Source organism: Carassius carassius, chromosome 50 (assembly GCF_963082965.1).
Source record: "Carassius carassius chromosome 50, fCarCar2.1, whole genome shotgun sequence".
NCBI classification, from domain to species: domain Eukaryota; kingdom Metazoa; phylum Chordata; class Actinopteri; order Cypriniformes; family Cyprinidae; genus Carassius; species Carassius carassius.
Genome location: NC_081804.1, coordinates 5,673,124 through 5,699,614, shown reverse-complemented (window position 1 = coordinate 5,699,614; position 26,491 = coordinate 5,673,124). Strand labels below are relative to the sequence as shown.

Genomic DNA, 26,491 nt, shown 5'->3' with positions numbered 1-26,491 from the left:
CGTCCACTCTGATCGTCAAGTAAATTAAACTATCCAGCACAGCTGAAACATAATGAATTACATTTACTTGCGTTACTGTAATGGAGTAGCTTTTCTGTGTACTTGTAAGTCTATAATTTTACTTTTACTTACACTCTCTGGAAAATACTGCAGTAAATAATGGGCAGGAAAGCAAACCTCTGCCATCCAGAGAAGTAGGCAATTCCAGAGAGTCAATTTCATTTTGAAAGCGATCGGCAAGTCCATGTAGGAACATGTCCCACTGCGCTTGCATGTTCCATCACAATCAGAGTGTGAAACTCTATAGGATAGTCAGTGACCGTTCGATTCCCTTGACATAATACTGCTAGCCCTTATGCCACCTCTCAGCCAGAAACTGCCCAATCAAACACCTTAAGTTCATCCATTAAGGATTTAAATGAACAACACTACACAGTCAGGATTGAGCAACATAAATGAGGCTTACCAGAGTTCACAGTTAAAGACAGCAGATCAGGCTCTGTGTGACTATCAGCGTGATCTTCGAGGGAAACAACAGGTAGGTAAAGCGCAGTGGGCCATTGGGCAGTCTCGGTTTTTAAATGCTGGAGCTGGGTGGTTAGGTCAGAAACCTGTGCTACAAGATCATTAGGTCACAGTCAAGCAACTCAAAGTCTAGTTGTGAGTGCAAAACAAAAAGTTTATTAAGCTCACAGTAAACTTGGCAGTAATCAGATGTGCACACAGACAGAGAAGGCATGTCCGTACTAGTGTAGACTGAAACTGATGAATCAGTCCAAAAGAGCAGTAATCCAGATCAGTAATGCAGAAGAAGCTGCATACAAGAAGATAATATCCAACTGAACAGCAAACTGGACTAGACAGACGAGAACAATGACATGATATGAGCAAACAATGATCTGACACCAAACACACAAACTGCAAGGCAGATATAGGGAGCCGTAATGAAGTACAGGTGCTGTCGTTCTGATTAGTTTGTTGGTGGGCAATGCAGACAAGCAATCAGGGCAGTAACAAAATCACACAGACAACATAATGAACCCACAGACCCATGAATTGAATTGAATTGAACTGAATGACAATATTATGTCCATTATATGAATTTCTTTAACATGTGTCTTCTTTCATTATCTGATGTGGAACTGTTTGAATCCTCAAGCTTTACTCTCGGCACCTGATAGTATCTTTGATTATTAAGCCAAGCAACTGGTGGAACTCATTTTTCATTGTTTGAAGATGTTGATTCATGTAGCATCAACTCATGATATTTAATTTGATGTTGTTGTTTCGACACAATCTTTAGATCCTGAAAAAAAAGTTTAATGAATGATCTGAATATGCAAAAAGATAATAAAAATATTTTAATTCATGTACTTTAACCAAAAAAAAAAAGTTTAAAGAATGCTCTTACTAGAAGCAACAGAATAACCACTTCTGGATGAATTAAAAAACTCAAAAAAAGTTATTGATAAAAAATATTTTATAATTATATTTTAAACAATATAAAGTTTTTTTTTCCTACCTGCTCATCTCTTCCTCCAATTTTATATAACGACTCCAGTCCCAAACACCAGACCAAAAACTATCAGCACTGACAGAATTGCTGATTTAAATGGTTCACCGGAATCAGATTCTGAAATAAAGTTCACAAAATGATAAGAAACAGTTTTGTTTTATTTTTTCACATCTCATTACGTCAGCTGCAGCTCCAAACATCAACATCAGACCCAAAACTGAGAGAGTGAATCTAAATGTTTTTGTTTTGACTGTTAGATTGTGTTTTCTGTAAGAGCTCATTACCCAAAGTGTTGTCCAGACTAAGGTATGTGACAGAGCAGTTGTATTTGTGTTTGTCTGCAGCACTGATCTCCAGACTCTTCCTCATCTGGTACGTCCCGTCAGCATTGGGCAGCAGATCTCCTCCAGTGATCTCATGATCAGATACAGGCTGCCCATCTCTGAACAGGGTCAGGTTGATGTGACGAGGGTAAAATCCTGATGCCAAACAACTCACACGAGACCTTCCAGAATCTGAGTTTGCTTTCTGGGTGAGACTGATATTGGGTGTTACTGTAACAACAACAACAACAATGAAAAAAGTAATTTCAAATAACTTTTCACATCTATAAATTCATGAGTGTAAAACCAGGGCAGCCAAGAAACAGGCAGGTAAACAGAGAGTGACTCGATAGTACTAGGTTTTCATTCAGTTAAAAAGGTAAAATAAAAGAGCAGGAAACAGGGAACCAAGAAGGACAAAAACATGAAGCATAAACAAAAACAAAAACAAACCAAGAACATGGGTAGAAACAGGACCAGACAACTGAAAAGTACAAGAGAAAACAAAGATGGACTGATTAATAGAAAAACAAACTAAAAAAACTAAACTACAAACTGACTACGAAAGGCACAGGAAACAGGAAACACCACAACATAAAGGTCCAGAGAAAACGTGTCATATAAAAATGTGTCACATTTAAGTTTATTTATGAGCCTGAAGATTGTTTATAAACATCTGGAATGGAAGATTCATGATACAAATGTGCATGTGTCCTTGAGGACTTACTCCTTTCCACTTGACCTCCTCTCTTTTTGAGGTAATTTTTGAGAGTTGTTATGCAAATTGGGTAAAAGATCTTTGCAAATTCCTGCTTGAATTGTTCAAGGTGAGGTTTGAGCTCTTCTTGTGTAATATTTACAGTCACAGTATAAGTAAAGTTGTTGTTAAAGTAAGACATTTCATCTGTGGTGTAGCCACCAGCAGCATCTTTAATAATCATCTTTCCAGGATTGTCAAGTTCCAGCAGCTCACAGACAACCAGAGTCTGATAGACACAAAGACCTGTGAGGAAAATAAGGCAGAATTTGTCATGGATTGGCCCCCTTCATAAAAAATAAAAATAAATAAATAAATAAAAACTTTGTTTTGCAAACCTTTTTCAAGTAAATTTTCAATGTAATAAAAAATGCATGTGTAATAAAATATATTTCCCTTATACCATAGCCTATCTGTGGATTTTTATTTTTTTTAAAAAGTAGATTAAAAGGTAATCAAACAATATTTAATTATAAGTCATTGTTTTAAGGGACTTATTGACCTTGACTCAGTCATGAGGGGCATCTCTTGGTTGTCATTTCCTGTTTTATGTGTTTTTTTCTGCATGGTGATTGGACCACATGACTTGATTTTGCAGACAAATGTTTTTTAAATATTATAAGCACAATAATATTTTTGCCATTTTTAATAAGAAAATAATATTACGCTGAACTCTCCATAAAAGGTTTTCTTTTAATTCTTATATAAAAATTTGACCTAAAAAACTAAATAAAAAAAAACAGACTTTAATGACATCATATTATACATCATATGACATCATAAAGATGTAGTTAAGTAATTCCGTATCTATGAACTGCATTTTATGCATTTTTACATAGAATAATAGATTTTAAAAATAATTGAGAAACTCATACTTACTCTCAGTTTGGCTGTAGTCACTCAACAGTGCAGATCGTCTCATGAAGGAGTTTTTCATATATTTACTTATACCCTTTATGTAATCTGACTCAATCACATCATCCTCATTTGTCATATTCCCTTTTGGAATATAAATCTCTGAATTATAGTATCCAACTGTGATGTCATCCAGAGTTGTTATGTAACTAAATTTAGGAAATTGTGTTTCTCCTTGAATATAAGTTGAAAGCAATGACAAAGAGTGAGAACCTGAAAAACAAATAGATTCTTTTTTTTATTATTATGAACAAACACTTTATATCTATTTCTACCATACGCTACAGTAGCCTGTGCCTAGGATACAATACAACTTTTAAACTGTATCCAGTATTTATTTTTTATTTAAAACGTACGTCTTGGAATCTTGGCAATTTAGTGTGAAGGTTAGCATGAAATATGAAACAGCATATAGATTTAGATAAGAGTAATACTCTATTGAGGCCAGAAAGGGCATGATGTGTGATAATCTTCATCAATCTTGAAATTAATTTATTGAACAGGATTAGGTTTTAAAATCTGAATATGTTAAAACTTAAATTACTCACCATATGATGCAGATGGAAGTGAAAGTATAAGTGAAAAGATGAGGACATGAGGTCTTGTCCATTTGCACAGCATGCTTTTAGTCTGAAAATGTGTTGAAAAAATGTCCTTGCACATTTTTAAACGGTTGGCTATCAACGTGCTACAGCCCAGTGAGGCACTGCCAGGCGCACTGCAGAGAAACACGGTCAAGCCAAGAGTGAAATTATGGTGGGCGTGTAGGAACGTGCTTTCTCCACGCTTTTCATCTAGACGCCCAGAATTGAGATATGATGAATTTTTTTAGGATTTCTTTTTCCCATCTGCTTTAATATTCGTGTAATTTATTGTTGTTTTTGACTGTTCTGTATTACTATCATTTTCAACCTTTCAAAGGATTACAAGATTTGTAGAAAATGAGATATGGGACATTAATGTCCTTTTGACTCCAAACCTTTGAGAGTTGAGAGTTTGTTTACTGCCATTACAGCAGCACACATTGCACTGAAAACTGCAGCCAGAATGAACAGATTTATTTTCACTATCAACGTTTTACTTCCAGTGTTTGGACCAAAAATAATTGTTGTGAAATCATAAGATCTTCTTGTTAATACTGTGCTCGTTGACTCATTGCCTGTTACTTGCATTCACATTTATGGAGTTTTCTTTGACTATTACGAAACTTGATTGGTAATCAGTTTGCCAGAATATACCCTGACCACACGGGTAGACATGTTTCAAAAAACTATTTTTCTAAATGATAAAATAGTTTTGGTTGATGCAATATGACACTGGTGGGTGTGGCCACACCTTAAAGGAGCACTGCTTTATAGTGAAAGGTAGAAAATCCTTCAAGATGAGATTTTCTCAATGATAAGTTTGCTCACTAAATATAAACAAATATTACTGGGATAGTTCCTGCTTTGTTTGTTACCAGTGTGGCCAGCAATATTTGGCCAATGTTTGGCTGAATGTGTTAGATTGAGTGGGCCAGTGTGGGTCGACCTTTAACCTTCAGTAATTATACTCAAATTCATTAAATAAATTGACATTCACTGGATATTTTTTTAGTTGATATGTATAATGCCTTTTTTAGAAAACAGAAATGAGACTGCAGTCAGGAAATTCAAGTCAGAGATGAAAGAAAGGAAAGAGAGAATAGAAAGGAAGCATGAGGCATGAAGTTCAATCTGTGGAGTGAAGAAAGGATGAGAGGAGCAAAATGTAGATGCAGAATATAAAGCTTAAATAATAAATTTCTTTTAAAATGTTTAGAGAACATAGTTTTTTTTTTTTTTTTTTTTTTTTTACATGTGGTTATGATTTTAAATATTCCTCTTATTAATTTTTTTTTACCTATTTGGTCTTGCTTGTGTTAGTCACATTTTTAATGTATTGTAGAGCTCATTATTGTCAATATTCTGATTTCTAAATATTCTGATATTCAGATTTCATCAAATTTAATTTACATTTTCCATTGGGCAGCAGATCTCCTCCAGGGAATTCAACCAACTGAACTTACTTTCTGTGTGGTTGACACTTTCTGTGTCTATTTTAATAAGAGCAGCAACATAATCACTTATGGTCAAAGTCAAAAGTCAAAGTCTGCTACATGTAAGCCTTCAGCACATACAGAGAATTGAAACTGCATTAATCTCAGACCCTTGTTGCAAACAGAAAACACTAAACACTAATGGTAAAATGTAAAAATCCAATAAATACAACTATACAAATATACAAGTAAAGACATGAAAAAAAGGTAGATAGATAGATAAAGACTGCTCTCTGTGAGAGAGTTGGGAGAGAGTTGAGCTTCCTGACACCCTGATCAAGTCAAGTCAAGTTAAGATTTATTGTCATTCCGCTACATGTGTGAACATACACTGGTACGGAATGTTGTGTCTCGCAGGATCATGGTGCTAAATAAACATAACACTAGACAAAAGAACAATTCTAAGACCTACATAGCTAACTATCTGAAATGTAATCTAACTATACATATACTATAAATATTTGACTATATATACTCATAACCTAAGACAGACTATGCAAGTACTTTACATAATAACTGTGCATGATATTATGCAAAAGCGGTACTTAAGGTTAAGAAGCAAGTAGTGCAGTATGATTTGTGGTGCATTCACATGTAAACATTTTAAGATATCTTATTAAGTCCTTGTAACAATATTTGAGTGTTTAGAAGAAGGTGTCTGGTGCATATAGAGAGAAAAGAGTGTGTTTTTCTACAGGTGGTTTGTCCAGGCCCCCTCACCTGTGTGTAGCATACTCAGAATTGCACAATGTTCTTGAGATTTTCAACAGTTTCCATATGGTGTGGTGGGATGGGATGGAATGGGGAGAGAGAGGATCCTGGTTTCAGGTGGTAGGGTTGTGGATGAGGTTTCAGAGTGGGCCTTGATGCTCCGGTACTGTCTTCCTGATGGCAAGAGCTGGAAGAGACTGTGGGAGGGATGAGTGGGGTCTTTCAAGATACTGCTAGCTTTACTAGAGCATCATGCGAGGAAAATGTCCAGAATGCAGGGGAGAGGGGCACCAATGATGTTTGTCATGTCAACAGAGTTTCTCCTGAAGTCCATCACAGCCTCTTTTGTCTTGGTCACATTACTCATAGGGATAGGTTGTTTGCACTACATCAGGCCCAGCAGGTTTAGATGGCCGATGAGCTGTTGTGCGATTATTGTGTTGAATACTGAGCATCAATAAACAGCACTCTAACATATAAGTCTTTTTTTCTAAGTGAGTAAGAGCAAGGTGGAGGGTGGAGGAAATGGCATTGTCTGTCGACCAGTTTGGATGGTATGCAAACTGAATATGATGCATGACTAAACTCTCAAAGCAGTTTATCGTGATTGCGGTCAGTGCTATGGGACATTAGACATTCAGGCAGGACACAGGTGGCTTCCTTGGTACTGGTATGATGATGGAAGACTTGAGACATTTGAGGACAACTGCTGAATGGATGAAGATGGATGAACTGTCCTTCAGTCTGCTGGTCCTGGCCTGGAGACTCCGCAGTATCCTCCCTGAGGGCAGCAGACTGAAGAAGCTATCTGTTTGGTGGATGGGATCACCTGCAGTGTAGAGGGCTTTGTGGGTGCAGTATACAAATGTCCTGGAGAGAGGGGAGGGAGACACCAACAATCTTCTCATCTGCTTTCACTATTTCACTTGGAAGTAGAGACGCTGCTGTACTTTCTTGGCCAGTGCTGCAGTGTTGTCAGTCCAGGAGAGGTCCTCTGTGACGTGCACACCCAGGACCTTGGTGCTGCTCACTCTCTCCAGAGTCGCACCATTGATGGTCAGAGGATGCTATGTGTGCACTCTCCTGAAGTCAACAACAATCTCCTTCGTCTTCTCCACGTTCAGAAAGAGATTTTTGTCTCTACATCACCCAGCCAGGCAGCTCACCTCACTCATGTACAACCCGAATTCCGGAAAAGTTGGGACGTTTTTTAAATTTTAATAAAATGAAAACTAAAGGAATTTCAAATCACATGAGCCAATATTTTATTCACAATAGAACATAGATAACGTAGCAAATGTTTAAACTGAGAAATTTTACACTTTTATCCACTTAATTAGCTCATTTAAAATTTAATGCCTGCTACAGGTCTCAAAAAAGTTGGCACGGGGGCAACAAATGGCTAAAAAAGCAAGCAGTTTTGAAAAGATTCAGCTGGGAGAACATCTAGTGATTAATTAAGTTAATTGATATCAGGTCTGTAACATGATTAGCTATAAAAGCTTTGTCTTAGAGAAGCAGAGTCTCTCAGAAGTAAAGATGGGCAGAGGCTCTCCAATCTGTGAAAGACTGCGTAAAAAAATTGTGGAAAACTTTAAAAACAATGTTCCTCAACGTCAAATTGCAAAGGCTTTGCAAATCTCATCATCTACAGTGCATAACATCATCAAAAGATTCAGAGAAACTGGAGAAATCTCTGTGCGTAAGGGACAAGGCCGGAGACCTTTATTGGATGCCCGTGGTCTTCGGGCTCTCAGGCGACACTGCATTACTCATCGGCATGATTGTGTCAATGACATTACTAAATGGGCCCAGGAATACTTTCAGAAACCACTGTCGGTAAACACAATCCGCCCTGCCATCAGCTGATGCCAACTAAAGCTCTATCATGCAAAAAGGAAGCCATATGTGAACATGGTCCAGAAGCGCCGTCGTGTCCTGTGGGCCAAGGCTCATTTAAAATGGACTATTTCAAAGTGGAATAGTGTTTTATGGTCAGACGACTCCAAATTTGACATTCTTGTTGGAAATCACGGACGCCGTGTCCTCCGTGCTAAAGAGGAGCGAGACCTTGCAGCATGTTATCAGCGTTCAGTTCAAAAGCCAGCATCTCTGATGGTATGGGGGTGCATAAGTGCATACGGTATGGGTAGCTTGCACGTTTTGGAAGGCTCTGTGAATGCTGAAAGGTATATAAAGGTTTTAGAGCAACATATGCTTCCCTCCAAACAACGTCTATTTCAGGGAAGGCCTTGTTTATTTCAGCAGGACAATGCAAAACCAAATACTGCAGCTATAACAACAGCATGGCTTCGTCGTAGAAGAGTCCGGGTGCTAACCTGGCCTGCCTGCAGTCCAGATCTTTCACCTATAGAGAACATTTGGCGCATCATTAAACGAAAAATACGTCAAAGACGACCACGAACTCTTCAGCAGCTGGAAATCTATATGAGGCAAGAATGGGACCAAATTCCAACAGCAAAACTCCAGCAACTCATAGCCTCAATGCCCAGACGTCTTCAAACTGTTTTGAAAAGAAAAGGAGATGCTACACCATGGTAAACATGCCCCGTCCCAACTATTTTGAGACCTGTAGCAGAAATCAAAATTGAAATGAGCTCATTTTGTGCATAAAATTGTAAACTTTCTCAGTTTAAACATTTGCTATGTTATCTATGTTCTATTGTGAATAAAATATTGGCTCATGTGATTTGAAAGTCTTTTAGTTTTCATTTTATTAAAATTAAAAAAACGTCCCAACTTTTCCGGAATTCGGGTTGTAGTTTGTCTCATCTCTTTTGCTAATAAAACCCAGCACAGTCATGTCATCTGCACAATTAATGAAAAGGTTGGAGCTGTTTGACGGTGTGGAGTCGTGGGTCAGCAGAGTGAAGAGGAGGGGGCTCAGCACATATCCTTTGGGGACCACTTTTATTTTAAAATTCAAATGGATTAAATGAAAATGTGTATCTTAAAACCTGTAACTGTAGTTTTATAACCTGAAGAAATATGCAATAAAAAAAACATGATTATGACTATGAAAGTATGAACAATTAATTTTCAATTAATTTTTAATATGGTATTTAGCTCTACTGGTACAACATAACGCTATCAACATCAATAAAAAGGTCATCTTAATAAGTGGCTTGAGTATAGTCAGCCAAATATTATTTGCATTTATATAAAATGTGATATGTGATAATGTTGTTACATAATATAAAAAGATACATTATGGATGTTTTGGGATCACTTGGTTAATTCATGGTTCAGAATCATTTCTCCAACTCGTTGGTGTGTAGCCTAACCACTTTATCATATTTCATTGTGGAACGGTTATTACACTTGCGAGTGTATAGGCCATGATGCTCAAACTCTATTTGCTTTTTTATGTTTCATAATAGTATATTTTTGTGTTTATTTTATAATTTTGTTTTCAATATTGTTTCTGCACTATGTGGTTACTATTTAACATAGTGTCTCTTTATGAGCTGGTGATGTTTAGAAGATATATTTAAGCCTATAGGGGGCATACCTTCCTTTGTGATCAGCTGTGGAAGCACATGGTTTTTCATCCATGTATTTTGTTTGCTTTTATAGTTTTGTTGGATGTTTGGAAACCTGAATAAACCAATTTAGATTAAGAAACAATAAGATGTATGTAGATACTTTACCGACACAAATTTTTATCAAGCGATGGAATTTACACAAAATTTTTTGCCCTGTATAGACACATTTAACCTCCCCATGCTCATCATTTGTCACACCTGTCATCAGAATCATTGTTTTGTAGAATCAAAAATGTCTTGGTATTGCAGAGTACATTGCACAGTGTTGACACCAGCATTTCAGGCAAGAGTCAGCAATAAGCTAGATTTTAAGTGAGAGCCAGAAAATGCTTGAACTGATATGTGAATGAAATGTACTTTCATTCGTCTCCATAAAAACAATCCATAAGTGTGAATGCAAGTAACAGGCAATGAGTCAACAAGCATAATATTAAGAAGATGATCTTATTATTTCACAACAATTACCTTTTGGTCCAACCACTGGCAGTAAAATAGTGATAGTGAAAATATTGTACATCTGTTCATTCTGGCTGCAGTTTTCAGTGCAACGTGTGCTGCTGTAATGGCAGTAAACAAACTCTCAACTCTCAAAGGTTTGGAGTTGAAAGGAAATTAATGCAAAGATAAGTGAACTGAACATCCTATTTTTTTCCATGAGGCCCTTTGGCATCCACAGGGTCACTGGAATCACTTCTTTGAAAAATAAAATAAAATAAAATTGAAGTGCTCAATACAACACAAATAAGTTCACATTTATATTTGAATGCTTATTTCCTAAATAAATCAAACATTCTTTAGATTGACTGAATCCGACCACCAGATGCCACTACATGCATTCAGTTCATGATAGCAGCACGGATTACTCAACATCAGCATAATTTCTGTCACTTCAAAGTTAATAATAATACCATAAATCCACTATATGTTTTTTTTTTTTTTTTTAGAAAATACACAGACCCCTTTTTTTTTTACATCTATTACTTTTTTGTTAATGTTTTGTGAAGTGTCCTATACTAAACTAACATGAACATCAGTAAACCACAAATTTTAATTCTTAATATTGACTCGTAATATTCAGTTGGGCAACGATTGTATTTCTCACACACATACTTTCAATTCAGATGGATAAAAGTGCAAACAGGTTTTGTTTTGGGAAAGTTAGCATGATCTCTGATAGCTCACTTTTAAACTGATAAATTGATTAGCACCTCAAATGTTACAATAACTAAACCTAGTACTCCGTAGTACTTGGTTTTCATTAAATAAAAAAGTAAAAATAATAAGGCGGTGAACGGGGAACCAATGACAAAAACACAAAGCATAAAATCAACCAAAACCAAGAGCAGAAACAGTACCGCAGAACAAAGGTTACAAGAAACAACACTTGAAGTAGATATAGGGTGACATTAAATACAATGGGCTTATGATCGAAGAAGCAAGCATCTTCAATGTTTATGTTATCAATGGAGAACCCAGAAGACATGACAAGGTCCAGGGTGAATAAAACCAAAAGAATCTAAAAGATGGATAGAATCAGCAACCATAGGCTTTCCAGGACATGAATATTAAAAACTCCTACAATTAACAGACAATCATATGATGTGATCATTTGAGAAACAAATTCAGAAAACTCTTTTATAAAACCTTTATCTGGCTTTGGGGGCCTGTAGACCAAAACACACAGAACAGAGTGGTAGAATCTTTCAGAACACGTTGAGATTTCAAAAGTTGAAAAGTTCCCAACAGAGACAGTCTGAGATTTGAACCGGTTCCTGAGAACAAATAGCCACTTCACCTTTTCCATCACATCTCAGACTGATAAAAAACAACAACCACAATTTAAAAGGACAAAGTTCGCCAAAAAAACAGACGACTCACCCGCTTCAGTCCAGATCTCAGTTAAAAATAAGAAATCCAAATTGAGTCATTCAAAATAAAAGTCTTATTAGACACAGATCTGGCCATAGCCAAGACCATAACGTGGGAGACGCAAGTTTTTACTGGTGATTGATGGACATACTTCAATGATTTAATATTTTGAAGATTCACACCCCTTCTTTGGAGATGCAATTGAGAAGTGCAGACATCAGCCGACTGCCACTGGTCCAGTATGATGGGCAGATAATAGGCATATCTCACATCCCAGGAACGCCGAGGCAGGTAGGTCGGTTAAAAATGGCATAGATAAAAATAATTAATATTGTTATTTCATAATAAACTCAAGCAACTGCCGAAACTCTTTTCTTTTTTCATTGTTTGAAGATGTTGATCCATGTAGCATCGTCATGATATTTCCATTTATTATATTGTTGTTTCAGTGTGTTCTTCAGATTCTGAAAAAAAAAAAAAAATTATGATCTGAATACGCAAAAAGATAATAAATATTTAATCAAATTGAGCTTTTTCATTCATTAAAAAAAATGTTTAAAGAATGTACTTACTAGATGCAGCAGAATAACCACTTCTAGATGAATCTACAAAATCAAAAGAATGTTATTCATAAAAATCAAGTATTTTCTAAACAAAGCTAGTCATTCATTTCAGTTTTTGACCTACCTGCTCGTCTCTTCCTCCTTATATATATGACGACTCCAGTCCCAAACACCAACACCGGAGCCAAAACTATAAGCACTGAGAGGATCACTGGTTTAAATGATTCACTGAAATCTAAAAAAAAAAAAAAAAAGTAAAGTAAAATGACATTTTAATGTCTTCACATCTAATTACCGCAGCTGCTAATTATTACCAATTATCATCATCAGTGTCAAAACTGAATTAATGACTGATTTAAATGGTTTCCTGTGAACAAACTCTGAAACATCAACCACAGACTGAGAGATTGATTTAAATGTTTTTGTCTTGACTGTTAGATTGTGTTTTCTGTAAGAGTTCATTACCCAAAGTGACGTCCAGTTTGTTGTCCAGACTGAGGTGTGTGACAGAACAGGTGTATTTGTGTTTGTCTGCAGCACTGATCTCCAGACTCTTCCTCATCTGGTACGTCCCGTCAGCATTGGGCAGCAGATCTCCTCCAGTGATCTCATGATCAGATACAGGCTGCCCATCTCTGAACAGGGTCAGGTTGATGTGACGAGGGTAAAATCCTGATGCCAGACAACTCAAACAAGACCCTCCAGAATCTGAGTTTGCTTTCTGAATGACTCTGACTAGCGGTTTCACTGCAAAAGGAAAGAAGGGCAGAGAAAAATAGTAATGAGGGAATTTGAACTATAAAAAAAATGGCTATTGGTTGTAGATGTCTTATACCTTTTCTGTTTAGTTGAGTTTCTCTCTTTTTAAGGTAATTTTTCAGCATTTTTATACAGGCTGGGTAATATAGCTTTTTCTGGTTCAGTGTAATTTGAAAATAGCCGATATGTGAATTTGTCATGAAAAAAATGCAGCTCATCAAATGTAAAGCCTTGATAAGCGGTTTTGGTGTTTATTTGTCCAAGTTTATTGTCACTCTGTTCACAAAAACTCACCACCTGATAAACTACATAACCTGTTAGGAAATAAAGACAGTGATATTTCAACACATTTGGCCTCAGGAGTCCTTTAAAAAGTCTTTCAATAAACTCTCTCTGTCTCTTTCAGCTAGCTCCCAGCAGGGGTCAGCACAGCAGAATAACCCACACAACTGATTTGGCATGGCTTATGTATTTATTTGTTTGGGATTATGAGACTCCTGAGTCGATGCGTTTCTGTTTTGTGTGTTAGTCAATCCTGTAGATAAATGTTAAAAAAGAATTAATTGTTTAAATAATGGGTGGAGATATTGGATTGAATCACACTGAAGAAAGCCTGCAAGCAAGAATGCCTGTGAGCAAAAACGTATGTTTTTATTTTCTTCATTTGCAAACTAATATAACAATAAATTAATCGCTAATTTGAGTGTGAATCACAGCGGAATTATTTTAACATCTATCGTAAACTAACAACAATGTATTTGTTACAATACCAAACCTTTTTTACTTAACATAATTTTCATTCATCTTAATGTATTTACAGATCTTTAATTTATAAACATCAAACACAGTGATATAAACCATTCCTGCAATATCTGAGCCAAATCACTATGGCCAACTGAACTTACTTTCGGTTTCGTTGGCAGGTTTCAGGGGATGTGATATTGTTTGAAAATGATTAAGCACATTTTCACCTACAGTCCTGACGATATTTGGATCTATGACATCATCTTCTTTGTAGTATTTCCTCTTGCAACATAGATCTTTGTTTCTGAATCATAATATCCTACAGTGATGTCATCCAACATCAATGAAGCACTAAATGCGCTTTCTCCTCTAATGTATGTTGCAAGCCCCGTCAAAATATGAGAACCTGAAACAATAGACAAAACATCTGTTAATTAATTCATCAGTGGGAGGCTCTAGTGTCAATGCATACAAACCTACAGTATCACACACACACACACACACACACACACACACACGCACGCACACACAAACACGCACGCTAGCAACGTAAAATTAGTGGGTTAGTTTCAAGGCAACTGCGCAATGCTATAATATAAATTAATATTCAAAATAAATTACAACATGCTTCTTCAAGTAGTCTATGCGGTGAGACCATACCTGCTAAAACAGAAACCGAAAGCAAAATGAAACACACAAGCGCACAGGCTGTGGTCATTTTGCTGTTGACAAAAAAATCTAGGATAATATTATCCTAGAACATACATGTTGTTTTTTTTATAATCACAGATAATTTAGAAAATTGAAGTTGTGAGAATCATCTGGTGAAATATGCTATGAGTCGTTCGACCCTGCCCTAACCCCGACTCTAAAACTTGCTGTGTGGACTTTGCCACCGCGTGCGCGTGTCCGTTAAACCCAAGAGATTGAATGTTGTCGAATAGTTATTTTATGTTTAATAAGTTGCTCCTGAGCGGCATCGGTGCCAAATTCGGTCAAATACATTACGCAGAACACCTGTACCCCATAGTATCCTTCTACGATTTAATGGCGGTTGACAAGCCAACTTGTGGTGTATTACCGCCACCAACTGGACTGGAGTATGAAGCATTAACGGGAAGGAAGAAAACGAAATAATAATAATAATAATAAATAAATTCCATAAATAAGTAAACCAACCGGTAGCATTATTATGAAATTTATATAAGAGTAATTTTGATCCAGATATTGTTGAACAACAACCTCCTTAGATCGTTTTCAAAGGAAGCAACCAAGGAGAAATATTCGGCATTACAACAGAGGGACTAACAGAGATTTCTGCAATACCTAAAATCTAGATCTAAGATCTAGTTGCTTTCCAACCAAAACTTTTGATTAAATTTGTCCTATATTCTCAGTAATCCTTCAAAATGTCCTTTACTGGATGTAATTCTGAATGCCCTTTTACATTTATCCAATAATTCATAGAATTTTCGTAAACTTATAGTCATTTCTCCCAGCTCCACTTGAATGGCTGATATTGGAGAAGATCTGAAAGTTCCACTACATATTCTTAAAGATTGTGCCTGAACAGTTTCTACTTTTAAATCAAGGATTTAGAAGCAGATCCATAAATTATGCATCCGTAATCAATTGCTGACCTAATCAGTGCACTCTATATTTTTAGTAAAGATTTCCTACTAGCTCCCCATTCCATTCCAGTTAGACATCCAAGTACATTATTACTGTTTTTTGCACTTATCAATCAACTTCTGGATATGTGTCTTAAAGGTCAACCTGGAATCCATCCATATTCCTAGATATCTTATATCTAACTTGTTCAAGTACTTGTCCATACAACTTCACTTTTATTTCTGGAATAAGATTCTTCTTCACAAAACAAACTAGCTGAGTTTTAGTAACTGAAAGTCGAAAACTCAATTTTTTAGCCCATTTTTCCACTTCATTAACCGCTGATTGTATGACTCTTGTCACATGATATACATTACGACCCCTTTTCCATATCGCTCCATCGTCAGCATAGAGAGACCTTCCTATATCAATTTCGACATTCTGGAATACATTATTTATCATGATATTAAACAATAGTGGACTGCACACACTTCCTTGTGGAGTACCATTATCCATTTTATATACCCTGGAATATGAAGCCCCAAGTTCTATTAAGTAAAAAATATTTAATCCAGTTAAACATTCTGCCTTCAATTCCTAATTGTTCAAACTTTATTAACCGCCCCTCCTTCCAAAGCATGCTGTATGCTTTTTCAATGTCAAAAAAGATACCTACTACCATGTCTTTATTAACTTGAGCCTTAATTATGTCAGTTTCTAAATTAATAACAGCATAATGTACTTCGTCCTGTACGAAATCCACTCGGATAAGGTGAAATAATCTCTTTTTTCCTTCTAATATATAGTTTAATCTACACACAATCATACGTTCCATTAATTTACACAAATTTGACATTAATGCTATAGGTCTATAACTTTCAGCATTATGCTTGTTCTTGGCTGAAACAGTAATTACAAGAAGAAGGAAGTCTCCCTGATCTCCACACTTTATTAAAAAGATGCAATAAAATTCAGAGAAAAATCTGATACATTTTTGATCATCATATATCTCATCCTTTCTCGCCAAAGTTTTTTTTTTTACTCTACCGACAGCTCGCTTTAATTCATTTAATGAGATTTCCACATCAAGATGTACATTGGAAGGCCTTTTCTCAATCCTAATATTTGGATGTTCAATTTATTTGGTTTGGTTTTCTCCATTTATTTTAATTTCTTCTGATATATTATTGCTATGTACTTTAACAAACACCTCTGCTAACATTTCTGCTTTATCAGCATTAGTCACATATTCTTTCCCCGTTATTTAAAACAGGAATTCCAAAATGTCTCTTAAAACCACCCAACTTTCTTAACATACCCCATACTTCATTGACATTAACCTCCTCCCCTATAGAATTACAATAATTTCTCCAGTACTTCTTGTTAGCATCTTTAATTACCCTTCTCACATTTGCTTGTGCTTTTTTATATAAAATCAAATCAAATCTAAACGTCTTCCCAAACTTTTTAAAAGCCTTATTTCTGGCTTGTATTGCTTTGTTACATAATTCAGTCCACCATGGTACGGATTTCTTATTTCCCCTTTACTCTTCCCAATAACCTCTTCAGCTGTACTGTACAATGCTTCACATAATTTATCATTATATTCTTCCTCCATTTCCCCATTTAACTCTTAAAATTTACATCAGTAATATATTTAAATTTCCATCTACCTATCTTTTCCTCTAAATCTTCACTAACAGCTACACCTATTTTACAACTAATCAAATAGTGATCACTTTGTATGGTAGAGTCCTCCCAAACATTCTGACACCAATGTAAAATCAATATAAGAACATCTACCCTGAGCCAAGTCAATTCTAGTAGCTCTACAATGCATACACACCAGACCTTTCCAATCCATAATTTCTTCTATTTTACCATTATGATCAGTGTTATCACTTACCCAAGAGTACAGTGCGCATTAAAATACCCACTCCGTTTCATTTTTTTGATTACCTATTCCCAAGATACTTTCTAACATTTCCATACTAGTCTATTGCAAGGATTATAATTGTGTGTGTGTGTGTGTGTGTGTGTGTAACTCTGAGTTCTTGTAATATTTTATTACCATTTTCTTAACTATAGCAAATAAACTGATAATGAGAGAAATGTTGAAATTGTCTGAATAAACTTTGGTTTGACTGTATATTTATTTTTTACAGTGCTATTTTACATTTAATTACTCGGTTTCTGTAACTGGACACTTACAAACTTGAAAAACACTGTGTAAATAGCACAAACAAATTTAAACACTGTGTAAATAGCACAAACAAATAAACGGAACGAACATACAAATCAAACACTTTCAGACAGGGCCCACTGGTACAACCTGCACCGGGGCCCCGCTAACCCCTGCTACGGCCTTGGTTGTACCAATATTCACTCAGCAGTCCAGACTACCATCGGTAGTCTTCTGAGGGGCCTTTTTCACAATGGGGTCAATGTTAATGTCCCATTTCAGGTCCTGAGAGATAGTGGAGCCCAGGAACCTGAATGACTCCACTGCAGTCACAGTGCTGTTCATGATGGTGAGTGGGGGACAGCAGGGGGGTTTCTCCTAAACTCCTCCATCATCTCCACTGTTTTAAGAGTGTTGAGCTCCAGGTTGTTAAGACTCCACCAGACAGCCAGCTCTTTAACCTCCTGTCTGTAAGCAAATTCATCACCGCCCTGAATGAGGCCAATGAGTGTGGTGTTGTCTGCAAACTTCAGGAGCTTGACAGAGGGGTCTTTAGAGGAATGATCGTGTTAAAGGCCGAGCTAAAGTCCACAATCAGGATCCTCACATAAGTCCCTAGTGTTTCTAGATGTTGCAGAACATAATGCAGCCCCATGTTTTCTGCATCATCTACAGACCCGTTTGCTCTGGCAAACTGAAGAGGATCCAGCAAGGGTCCAGCAATATCCTTCAGGTATAATGTGACAATATGAGAAACAAATACAGAAATCGCTTTTATAAAACCTTTATGGCTTTGGGGGCCTGTAGACCAAAATGGATAACCAATAACGGAGTAGTGGCAGAATATATATTAACACATTAAGATTCAAAAGTAGAAAAGTTCCTGACAGAGACGGACTGAGATTTAAACCAGTTCCTGAAAACCATAGCCACTCCACCTCCTTTTCCAACACATCTCATAGAGCTAAAAAAAGACAACAGTTTAAAGGACAAAGCTCGAGAGAACGAGGAGTAACAATGGGACAGTCTCTGGGTTGACTCTCTAACAAACTTTTGATGTGTAGTAATACTTGGTGATTATAGGTGATGATAGCATCAGCACAAAGCATTAACAACAGCAGAGAAAGCGCAGGAAGCAGATTCGTCACCGTCCTGAATGGATATCTAAAAACTGACGAGATAAACGGCATACTGACAAACACACAGGCACCATCTTGCACACGTCACTTGTAATGTGTGCAGATCACAATGTGTTTTAAGGACAATTGTTAAAACGGCACATAAAAACTAACAATATTGTTCATGCTGTTATTTCATAATAAAGCCAAGCAACCGTCAAAACTTATTTTTTCATTTTTTGAAGATGTTGATCCATGTAGCATCAAGTCATGAGTCATGAAGTCATGTTTCAACGTGTTCTTTGGGTGCTGAAAAAAAAATGTTTAATGAATGACCTGAATACGCAAAAAGATAATAAAATCATTTAAATCAATAAACTTAGCTTTTTTAGCTTGTTTTATTCATTAAAAAACAGGTTTAAAGAATTTACTTACTAGATGCATCAGAATAATCACTTCTAGATGAATCTACAAAGTAGTAATAAATTAGTCATAAAAATCAAGGATTTTCTAAACAAAGCTAGTCATTCATTTCAGTTTTTGACCTACCTGCTCGTCTCTTCCTCCTTATATATATGACGACTACAGTCCCAAACACCAACACCGGAGCCAAAACTATAAGCACTGAGAGGATCACTGGTTTAAATGATTCACTGAAATCTAATTACAAAAATAAAAAAACATTGAAAATGAAATGACATTTTTAGTGTCTTCACATCTGATTACCGCAGCTGCTAATTATTACCAATTACCATCAAAACTGAATTTATGACTGATTTAAATGGTTTCCTGTGATCAAACTCTGAAACATCAACTACAGACTGAGAGATTGATTTAAATGTTTTTGTTTTGACTGTTAGATTGTGTTTTCTGTAAGAGCTCATTACCCAAAGTGACGTCCAGACTGAGGTGTGGGACAGAACAGGTGTATTCGTGTTTGTCTGCAGCACTGATCTCCAGACTCTTCCTCATCTGGTACGTCCCGTCAGCATTGGGCAGCAGATCTCCTCCAGTGATCTCATGATCAGATACAGGCTGCCCATCTCTGAACAGGGTCAGGTTGATGTGACGAGGGTAAAATCCTGATGCCAGACAACTCAAACAAGACCCTCCAGAATCTGAATTTGCTTTCTGAATGACTCTGACTAGCGGTTTCACTGCAAAAGGAAGGAAGGGCGGAGAAAAATTAGTATTAAGGGAATATTAACTATAAATAAAAAAATTAAACGGCTATTGATTGTAGATAACATTATACCTTTTCTGTTTAGTTGAGTTTCTCTCTTTTTAAGGTAATTTTTCAGCATTTTTATACAGGCTGGGTAATAGAACTTCTCAAGACGTGACTTGGACAGTTCTAGATTCCGTATTTTTTCTGGTTCAGTGTAATTTGAAAATAGCTGATATGTGATTTTGCCATCAAGAAAATGCAGCTCATCAAATGTAAAGCCTTGATAAGCGGTTTTGGTGGTTATTTGTCCAAGTTTATTGTCACTCTGTTCACAAAAACTCACCACCTGATAAACTACATAACCTGTTAGGAAATAAAGACAGTGATATTTCAACACATTTGGCCTCAGGAGCCCTTTAAAAAGTCTTGCAATGAACTCTCTCTGTCTCTTTCAGCTAGCTCCCAGCAGGGGTCAGCACAGCAGAATAACCCACACAACTGATTTGGCATGGCTTATGTATTTATTTGTTTGTTTGTTTTGGATTATGAGACTCCTGAGTCAATGTGTTTCTGTTTTGTGTGTTAGTCAATCCTGTAGATAAATGTTAAAATAGAATTGTTTAAATAATGGGTGGAGATATTGGATTGAATCACACAGAAGAAGACGCACAAACGTATGCTTTATGGTCCGTGTACCTTCGTATAATTCGTTTTTTAATTTAATATTGAAATCTGAAAAATAAAAAAAACTGCACGTTTTTCTTTTTTTCATTTGTCCAAACAAAACGAAAAATCAAGACTTCGGTTTCGTTTTTATGTTCAGGGACAGAAAACGAATAAACAACTTGAATATTCGATCCCTACATGTGGGCGGTAATGAAACGCCCCCCTCCGCTGATTGGTCAACCAAACATTACAACATAATGATAGTCCTAAAAACATAATAGGAGTCCTACGGATTCTTAACGTGTTTATTTCTACTACATTTTATCTCTTTCTCTTCATCAAACAGCCAGATCAAAGAATAGCTTGAGACAAACCATACAGAGGCAGAGCCTTTTGGTCCTTTGGCACACGGCTGCTATATTATAGTATCCACGTGTATCAAAATCTGTCTGGCAAAGCTGCGCGACTCACTGCAGCGCGGGGAGAATGTAGCCAACTGCAGACCGCTTTCAGTTTATGTGAACATCTAGTTATAACTTTTGTTTTAGACAATATGCTGCATTTTGAACTATGAGGGAACTTAAATAAAATGACAGATATGAATAGAAATTGGCACATCTATTATTTATTACTTTTCTATTTTGAGTTTTATTCATAAAGCACTTTATGCAAATTTCAGAAACCATTGGTTGTTGTCCCAAATGTTTACCTTATGCTGTGTTCCAGACAACGCGGATACAATATAATATTTTTATGATATTATATTGCATTATACGAATAAGATTATACTTTACATAATAATAATAATGATAATAATTATTATTATTATATAGCCTAGAGAGAGAGAGACAGAGAGAGAGAGAGAGAGAGAGAGACATTATTTTGGGGTCCAATAGGTTGCTGGTTTTCGTGCAAGTCAGCAAGTCATTTATAGATTATCAATGTATAATTTTGAAGTATATTTCCTACATTGTGTGTATTTAAATTTTTTCTGCCTTTTTAAATTTTTTCATTTATGAATTCATTTAAAACAACCGCAAAAACGAGTAAAAAATGTACAATAAAGTACAATCAAATCCTTATAATCACATTGCACTTGAATAAAGTTTAATTTCTAATCTGCTGATTTCCCTGCAGGTGACCGCATAAATCTTTCTTCTTACAATGTTTTTAATTACTAGTATTAAATAATTAAAAAGTGCAGGAAAAAATAAAAATACATTAAATTAAATGATTGAAAAAATAAAATAAGTAATGCAGGAAATATGCTTGGGGGTTGGGGGGCGGTGGGTTCTGTCAATAACTTGCTGACATGCAAGAAAAACAGCTGAAAATCACGTTTCTCTCTCTCTCTCTCTATATTTATAATTATTATTATTATTGTTTTTAATATTATTATCATTATAAAGTAAAATTATACACTATACCATAATAATATAATATAATATAATATAATATAATATAATATAATATAATATAATATAATATAATATAATATAATATAATATAATATAATATAGATTGTGTAGGCCTACTACAATTCCGAGCCATTCTATAAGATGACATTTCATCACTTGACAAACGGAGAGACTCCTAAGTAGCACTTAAAGCACGGCTACGTGCGACTGTGTTAAGTGCATTTTTTGGGAAACGCACAGGAAACAATAACGGACGATCGTAAAATGACTCGTAGAAAACGGTCTTCAGCGCTAAAATCGATCGTTATCGAGAAACGCAGCCCAGATTAACGAATGGCTTGACACAAACCGTACCAAGGCAAAACCCTACAGAACTTTCTTTTGTGTAGGCATAAATTATGCAACCTACCAGTGAAACATTTAGTTTATCAAGTAAATATTAATTTACTTCGCACCTGCACTATACTTTGTGCACTGCAGCGCGGCGAGAATGTATTAGACAAGCGCAGACCACTATTCATTTATGTGAACATAGGTAGTTTTAGACAATAGGCTGAGTTTATTTAATTCATATTGGGTATTGGCCATCTTACTGATAGCATAGATTTTTTTTATTTTCGCTGCCCAAGTAACACAACAGCTGTGTGACTCACAGTAGGAGTAAAGAATGGTGTATCGTTCCTTAAAGAATCACAGTCTTTGAAAGATCCATTATTATAGACAACAATTCACTGACCTATTATCATAGACAGCAACTTTTTTATCTGAGACAGATTTTATTTCTGAATCAATGAACGAAGCATTGAACGAATAGATTGAATAAAAGTCTTCTTTATTAACACAATGAAATACCGCCTCCTAGTGGTGATACTACTTTCATAATTCAAGTATCATTTTCATTTCATGAAAAAAAATTGTTCATATTTATGTATTAAAAATGTTGTATAAAACATTAATCTTAAATCATTATACATTTGTAATTGCTATGTAAATGCACGTACAGCTGTCTGATCAGCATTAAACTGTAAATACATCTATAAAAGTATCATCTCTGAATACTGATTTATTTGGTAACAGCCTATTGTCATATTATTCTAATGTTTTTTTATGTAAAAATGTAACATTAAATATGACATACAAAAGGTAAAATGTAAAAAAAAAAAAAAAAAACAAACAAACTGAAAATCAGGTGCCCTTTATGGGAATGGCAATTTCTGACACTGATCTATGGTTTATTGTTCGAAGTGTTATTTCAGGGTTTTGATATGTTCTTATAACTCAAATGAGTTTACATTCAAATCATGACGTCGAATTCACATTTCACTAAATTCAATCACTGGAACAAGCACTCTGACGAACCATTAGTCCCATGCTAGAGGGAAAACAACCTAGGATTTCCGAAATTTGCATAAAGTGCTCTATGAATAAAACTCAAAATAGAAAAATAATATATGTGCTAATTTATATTCATATCTGCCATTTTATTTAAGTTCCGCCATGGTTTAAAGTGCAGCATATTGTCTAAAACAAAAGTTATGACTAATGTTACATGTTGACATAAATCTGCGCTTCGCTACAATTGGCTACATTCTCCCCGAGCTGCAGTGAGTCGCACAGCTTTGCCAGACAGATTTTGATAGGTGGGTACTATAATAAAACAGCCGTGTGCCAAGGACCAAAATGATGAAGAGAAAGAGATAAAATGTAGTAGAAATAAACACGTTAAGAATCCGTAGGACTCCTATTATGTTTTTAGGACTATCATTATGTTGTAATGTTTGGTTGACCAATCAGCGGAGGGGGGCGTTTCATTCCCGCCCACATGTAGGGATCATATATACAAGTTGTTTATTCGTTTTCTGTCCCTGAACATAAAAACGAAAAAACGAAGCCGAAGTCTTAATTTTTCGTTTTGTTTGGACAAATGAAAAAAAGAAAAACGTGCAGTTTTTTCATTTTTCAGATTTCAATATTAAATTAAAAAACGAATTATACGAAGGTACACGGACCCTTTATTTTCTCCATGTGCAAACTAATACAACAATAAATAAATAAATAGTTAATTCAGTTTATCTATCGTTTATCTTTCTGTATCTGTTATAAAACCAAACCCTTTTTGACTTAACATAATTTTCATGTATCTTCATGTATTTACATATCTTTCATTCATAAACATCAAACACAGTCATGCAGTGATATAAACCATTCCTGCAATATCTGAGCCTTATCACTATGGCCAACTGAACTTACTTTCTGTTTCGTTGACAGGCCTCAGGTGATGTGATATTTTTTGAAAATGATTAAGCACATTTTCACCTACATCCTTGATGGTACTTGGATCTATGACATCATCTTCGTTTGTAGTATTTCCTCTTGCAACATAGATCTTTGTTTCTGAATCATAATATCCTACAGTGATGTCATCCAACATAAATGAAGCACTAAATGCGCTTTCTCCTCTAATGTAAGTTGCAAGCCCCGTCAAAATATGAGAACCTGAAACAATAGACAAAACATCTGTTAATTAATTCATCAGTGGAAGGTTCTAGTGTCATATTTTAAATCCTGATAGCACAGGTACATCACGGAAACGTCTATTTGACATCTGCATTTACATCTGAAAGACGTGTTTTTTAGAGTGTTTGGTCGTCTGAACTAACTATGGAACGTTTACTATAAGATGTCAAATAAACATTAAGAAAATATCTTTAAGATGTTTATGATTTAGAACGTATGTAAAACTGACATCTTAAAGATGACTATCTGGGGCCCATTTCACAAAGGAGGTTAAGTGAAAACTCTGAGTATGTTAACCCTGAAATGATGGAAACTCTAGGTTTTCTGTTTCAGAATGGGAGGTTTGTCAAACCCGAGAAAGCAGGGTAAGTCAAGCCCGTTTCTGAAAGAGAGGTAACTTATACTCAGAGTCAGTTACCATGGTAACTTACTCTATGAACCTAACCTGGTTGGGAGCAGGTTTTCTTCTATAAACCCAATATATATATATATTTTATATATAAAATAACGATTGATTTTCTATATAAGAAAATTATATAAGATACTTAGTCTTGTTTCCTGGGGCGATCTAAATTAAGTGCATTTTACTTAAGTAAAATTATATGGTAATAAAAATAATCTTAATGGAAAACAAGATTATTCGGAGTGTATATTACTAAGTGCAAATCTACTGTAGCTCCGCACTCCATCGACACATAAGGTTAAATACGACACATGTGAATAATGGCTTCAAGGCAGTAATGTTTTGGGCACAGAAAACTAGCTTGTAACGCGATTGATTGGGTTAGAGTCTGGCTTTTGCCAATCTCGTTCTTCTCACTTTTCCCATCACATGTCACATTAGAATTTATTTTCAATAAAAATGAACAAAATGTTCTAAAAGTGGAAGTAAAGTGCCTAACGAGTGTTTAATAATGATACAACTATTTATAATTGTAATAAATATAATAATTTACAATCTGTTATTATTGCATCCTGTTAAATGTATAACAATACTGAGGTGCAAATGTATCTGCCAGTATAAAGTATAACTAGCATCTAATTATTATTTACACTTGTTGCCTTTTGCAAAGAACTGCTACTTTTACATGGTAAACAGAATATATCGCGATTTTCACTGTACATTTTTACTGTTAGTGCTACTTGCACTTAGCCTACTGTAAATAGGAAATTACATTACATTATTACTAATGTTTCAAGGCAACTGCGCAATGCTATAACATGAATTCCACGTGAATAACATGTTTCTTTATCAAGTAACGTTAGGCGAAATCATACCTGCTGAAACAGAGACCGAGAGCAAAAGGAAAAGCACAAAGGCACAGGCTGTGTTCATTTTGCTTTTGATGAAAACATCTAGGATAATCTTATCCTAGAACATACATATGTTGTTTTTTATAATCGCAGAGAATTTTGAAAATTCAAGTTTTGAGAATTATCTGGTGAAATATGCAATGAACCGTTCCAGCTGGGACACTTCATGTTATGTAAACTTGCGGTGTGGTATTGCTGCCGCGTGTCCGTGTCCATTAAATCCAAGAGATCGAATGTTGTCGAATCGTCATTTTAGGTTTAAGAAGTTTTTCCTGAGCGTCATCGGGGCTACTTCTCGGCGAATCACGCAGGAGACTTTTACTGTCTATGCTTGTACCAGAGCCGTTGAAAAACAGAGTTGCGACACTCCCATAGACTGCCATAGGAACTTTGGAATGCGGAAGTAGCGCGTGTCGTGGAGCAGCCAATAGTTCCAAACACTGATAGTTCCAGCGCTGATCTCCACACATTTTCAATGTTTCTGAAGTATGCTCACTAGTAAATTGATGAAATTACTGTATTTTCGACATTTAAACGCATTAGCCGACCTCTCATGAATCTATATAATAGTTGTATTTTATGTAGCCAGCTTTATCTTAATTGCTGCTATCTTAAGTAACAAACACTTAACTAATATTAGCTACCAAAATCTGATGTTTGACTACATTTAAGTTACCTCAAATTTTCTTCAAGTTCG

The 26,491-nt window shown here is 35.7% G+C and overlaps 2 protein-coding genes and 1 pseudogene across 2 annotated transcripts; all 3 read right to left on the bottom strand.

Annotated features, from left to right (window-relative positions):
- Positions 1 to 1,036: 1,036 nt before the first annotated feature.
- LOC132133316 (major histocompatibility complex class I-related gene protein-like) lies at positions 1,037 to 14,828 on the bottom strand (annotated as a pseudogene).
- LOC132133012 (uncharacterized) lies at positions 2,472 to 4,229 on the bottom strand. The gene is made up of 3 exons (XM_059545666.1): positions 4,060 to 4,229; positions 3,476 to 3,724; positions 2,472 to 2,842 (listed from the first exon to the last, which is right to left on the bottom strand). The coding sequence occupies exons 1-3, from the start codon at positions 4,172 to 4,174 to the stop codon at positions 2,487 to 2,489; spliced, it is 720 nt and encodes a 239-aa protein (XP_059401649.1). The 5' UTR covers positions 4,175 to 4,229; the 3' UTR covers positions 2,472 to 2,486.
- Positions 14,829 to 18,825: 3,997 nt separating the features above from the next.
- On the bottom strand, positions 18,826 to 26,106 carry LOC132133011 (hereditary hemochromatosis protein homolog). Its single transcript, XM_059545665.1, has 6 exons — positions 25,759 to 26,106; positions 24,214 to 24,459; positions 19,967 to 20,242; positions 19,599 to 19,868; positions 19,261 to 19,371; positions 18,826 to 19,020 (listed from the first exon to the last, which is right to left on the bottom strand). Exons 1-6 carry the CDS (start codon positions 25,814 to 25,816, stop codon positions 18,995 to 18,997), a joined length of 987 nt encoding a protein of 328 aa, XP_059401648.1. The 5' UTR covers positions 25,817 to 26,106; the 3' UTR covers positions 18,826 to 18,994.
- Positions 26,107 to 26,491: the final 385 nt, after the last annotated feature.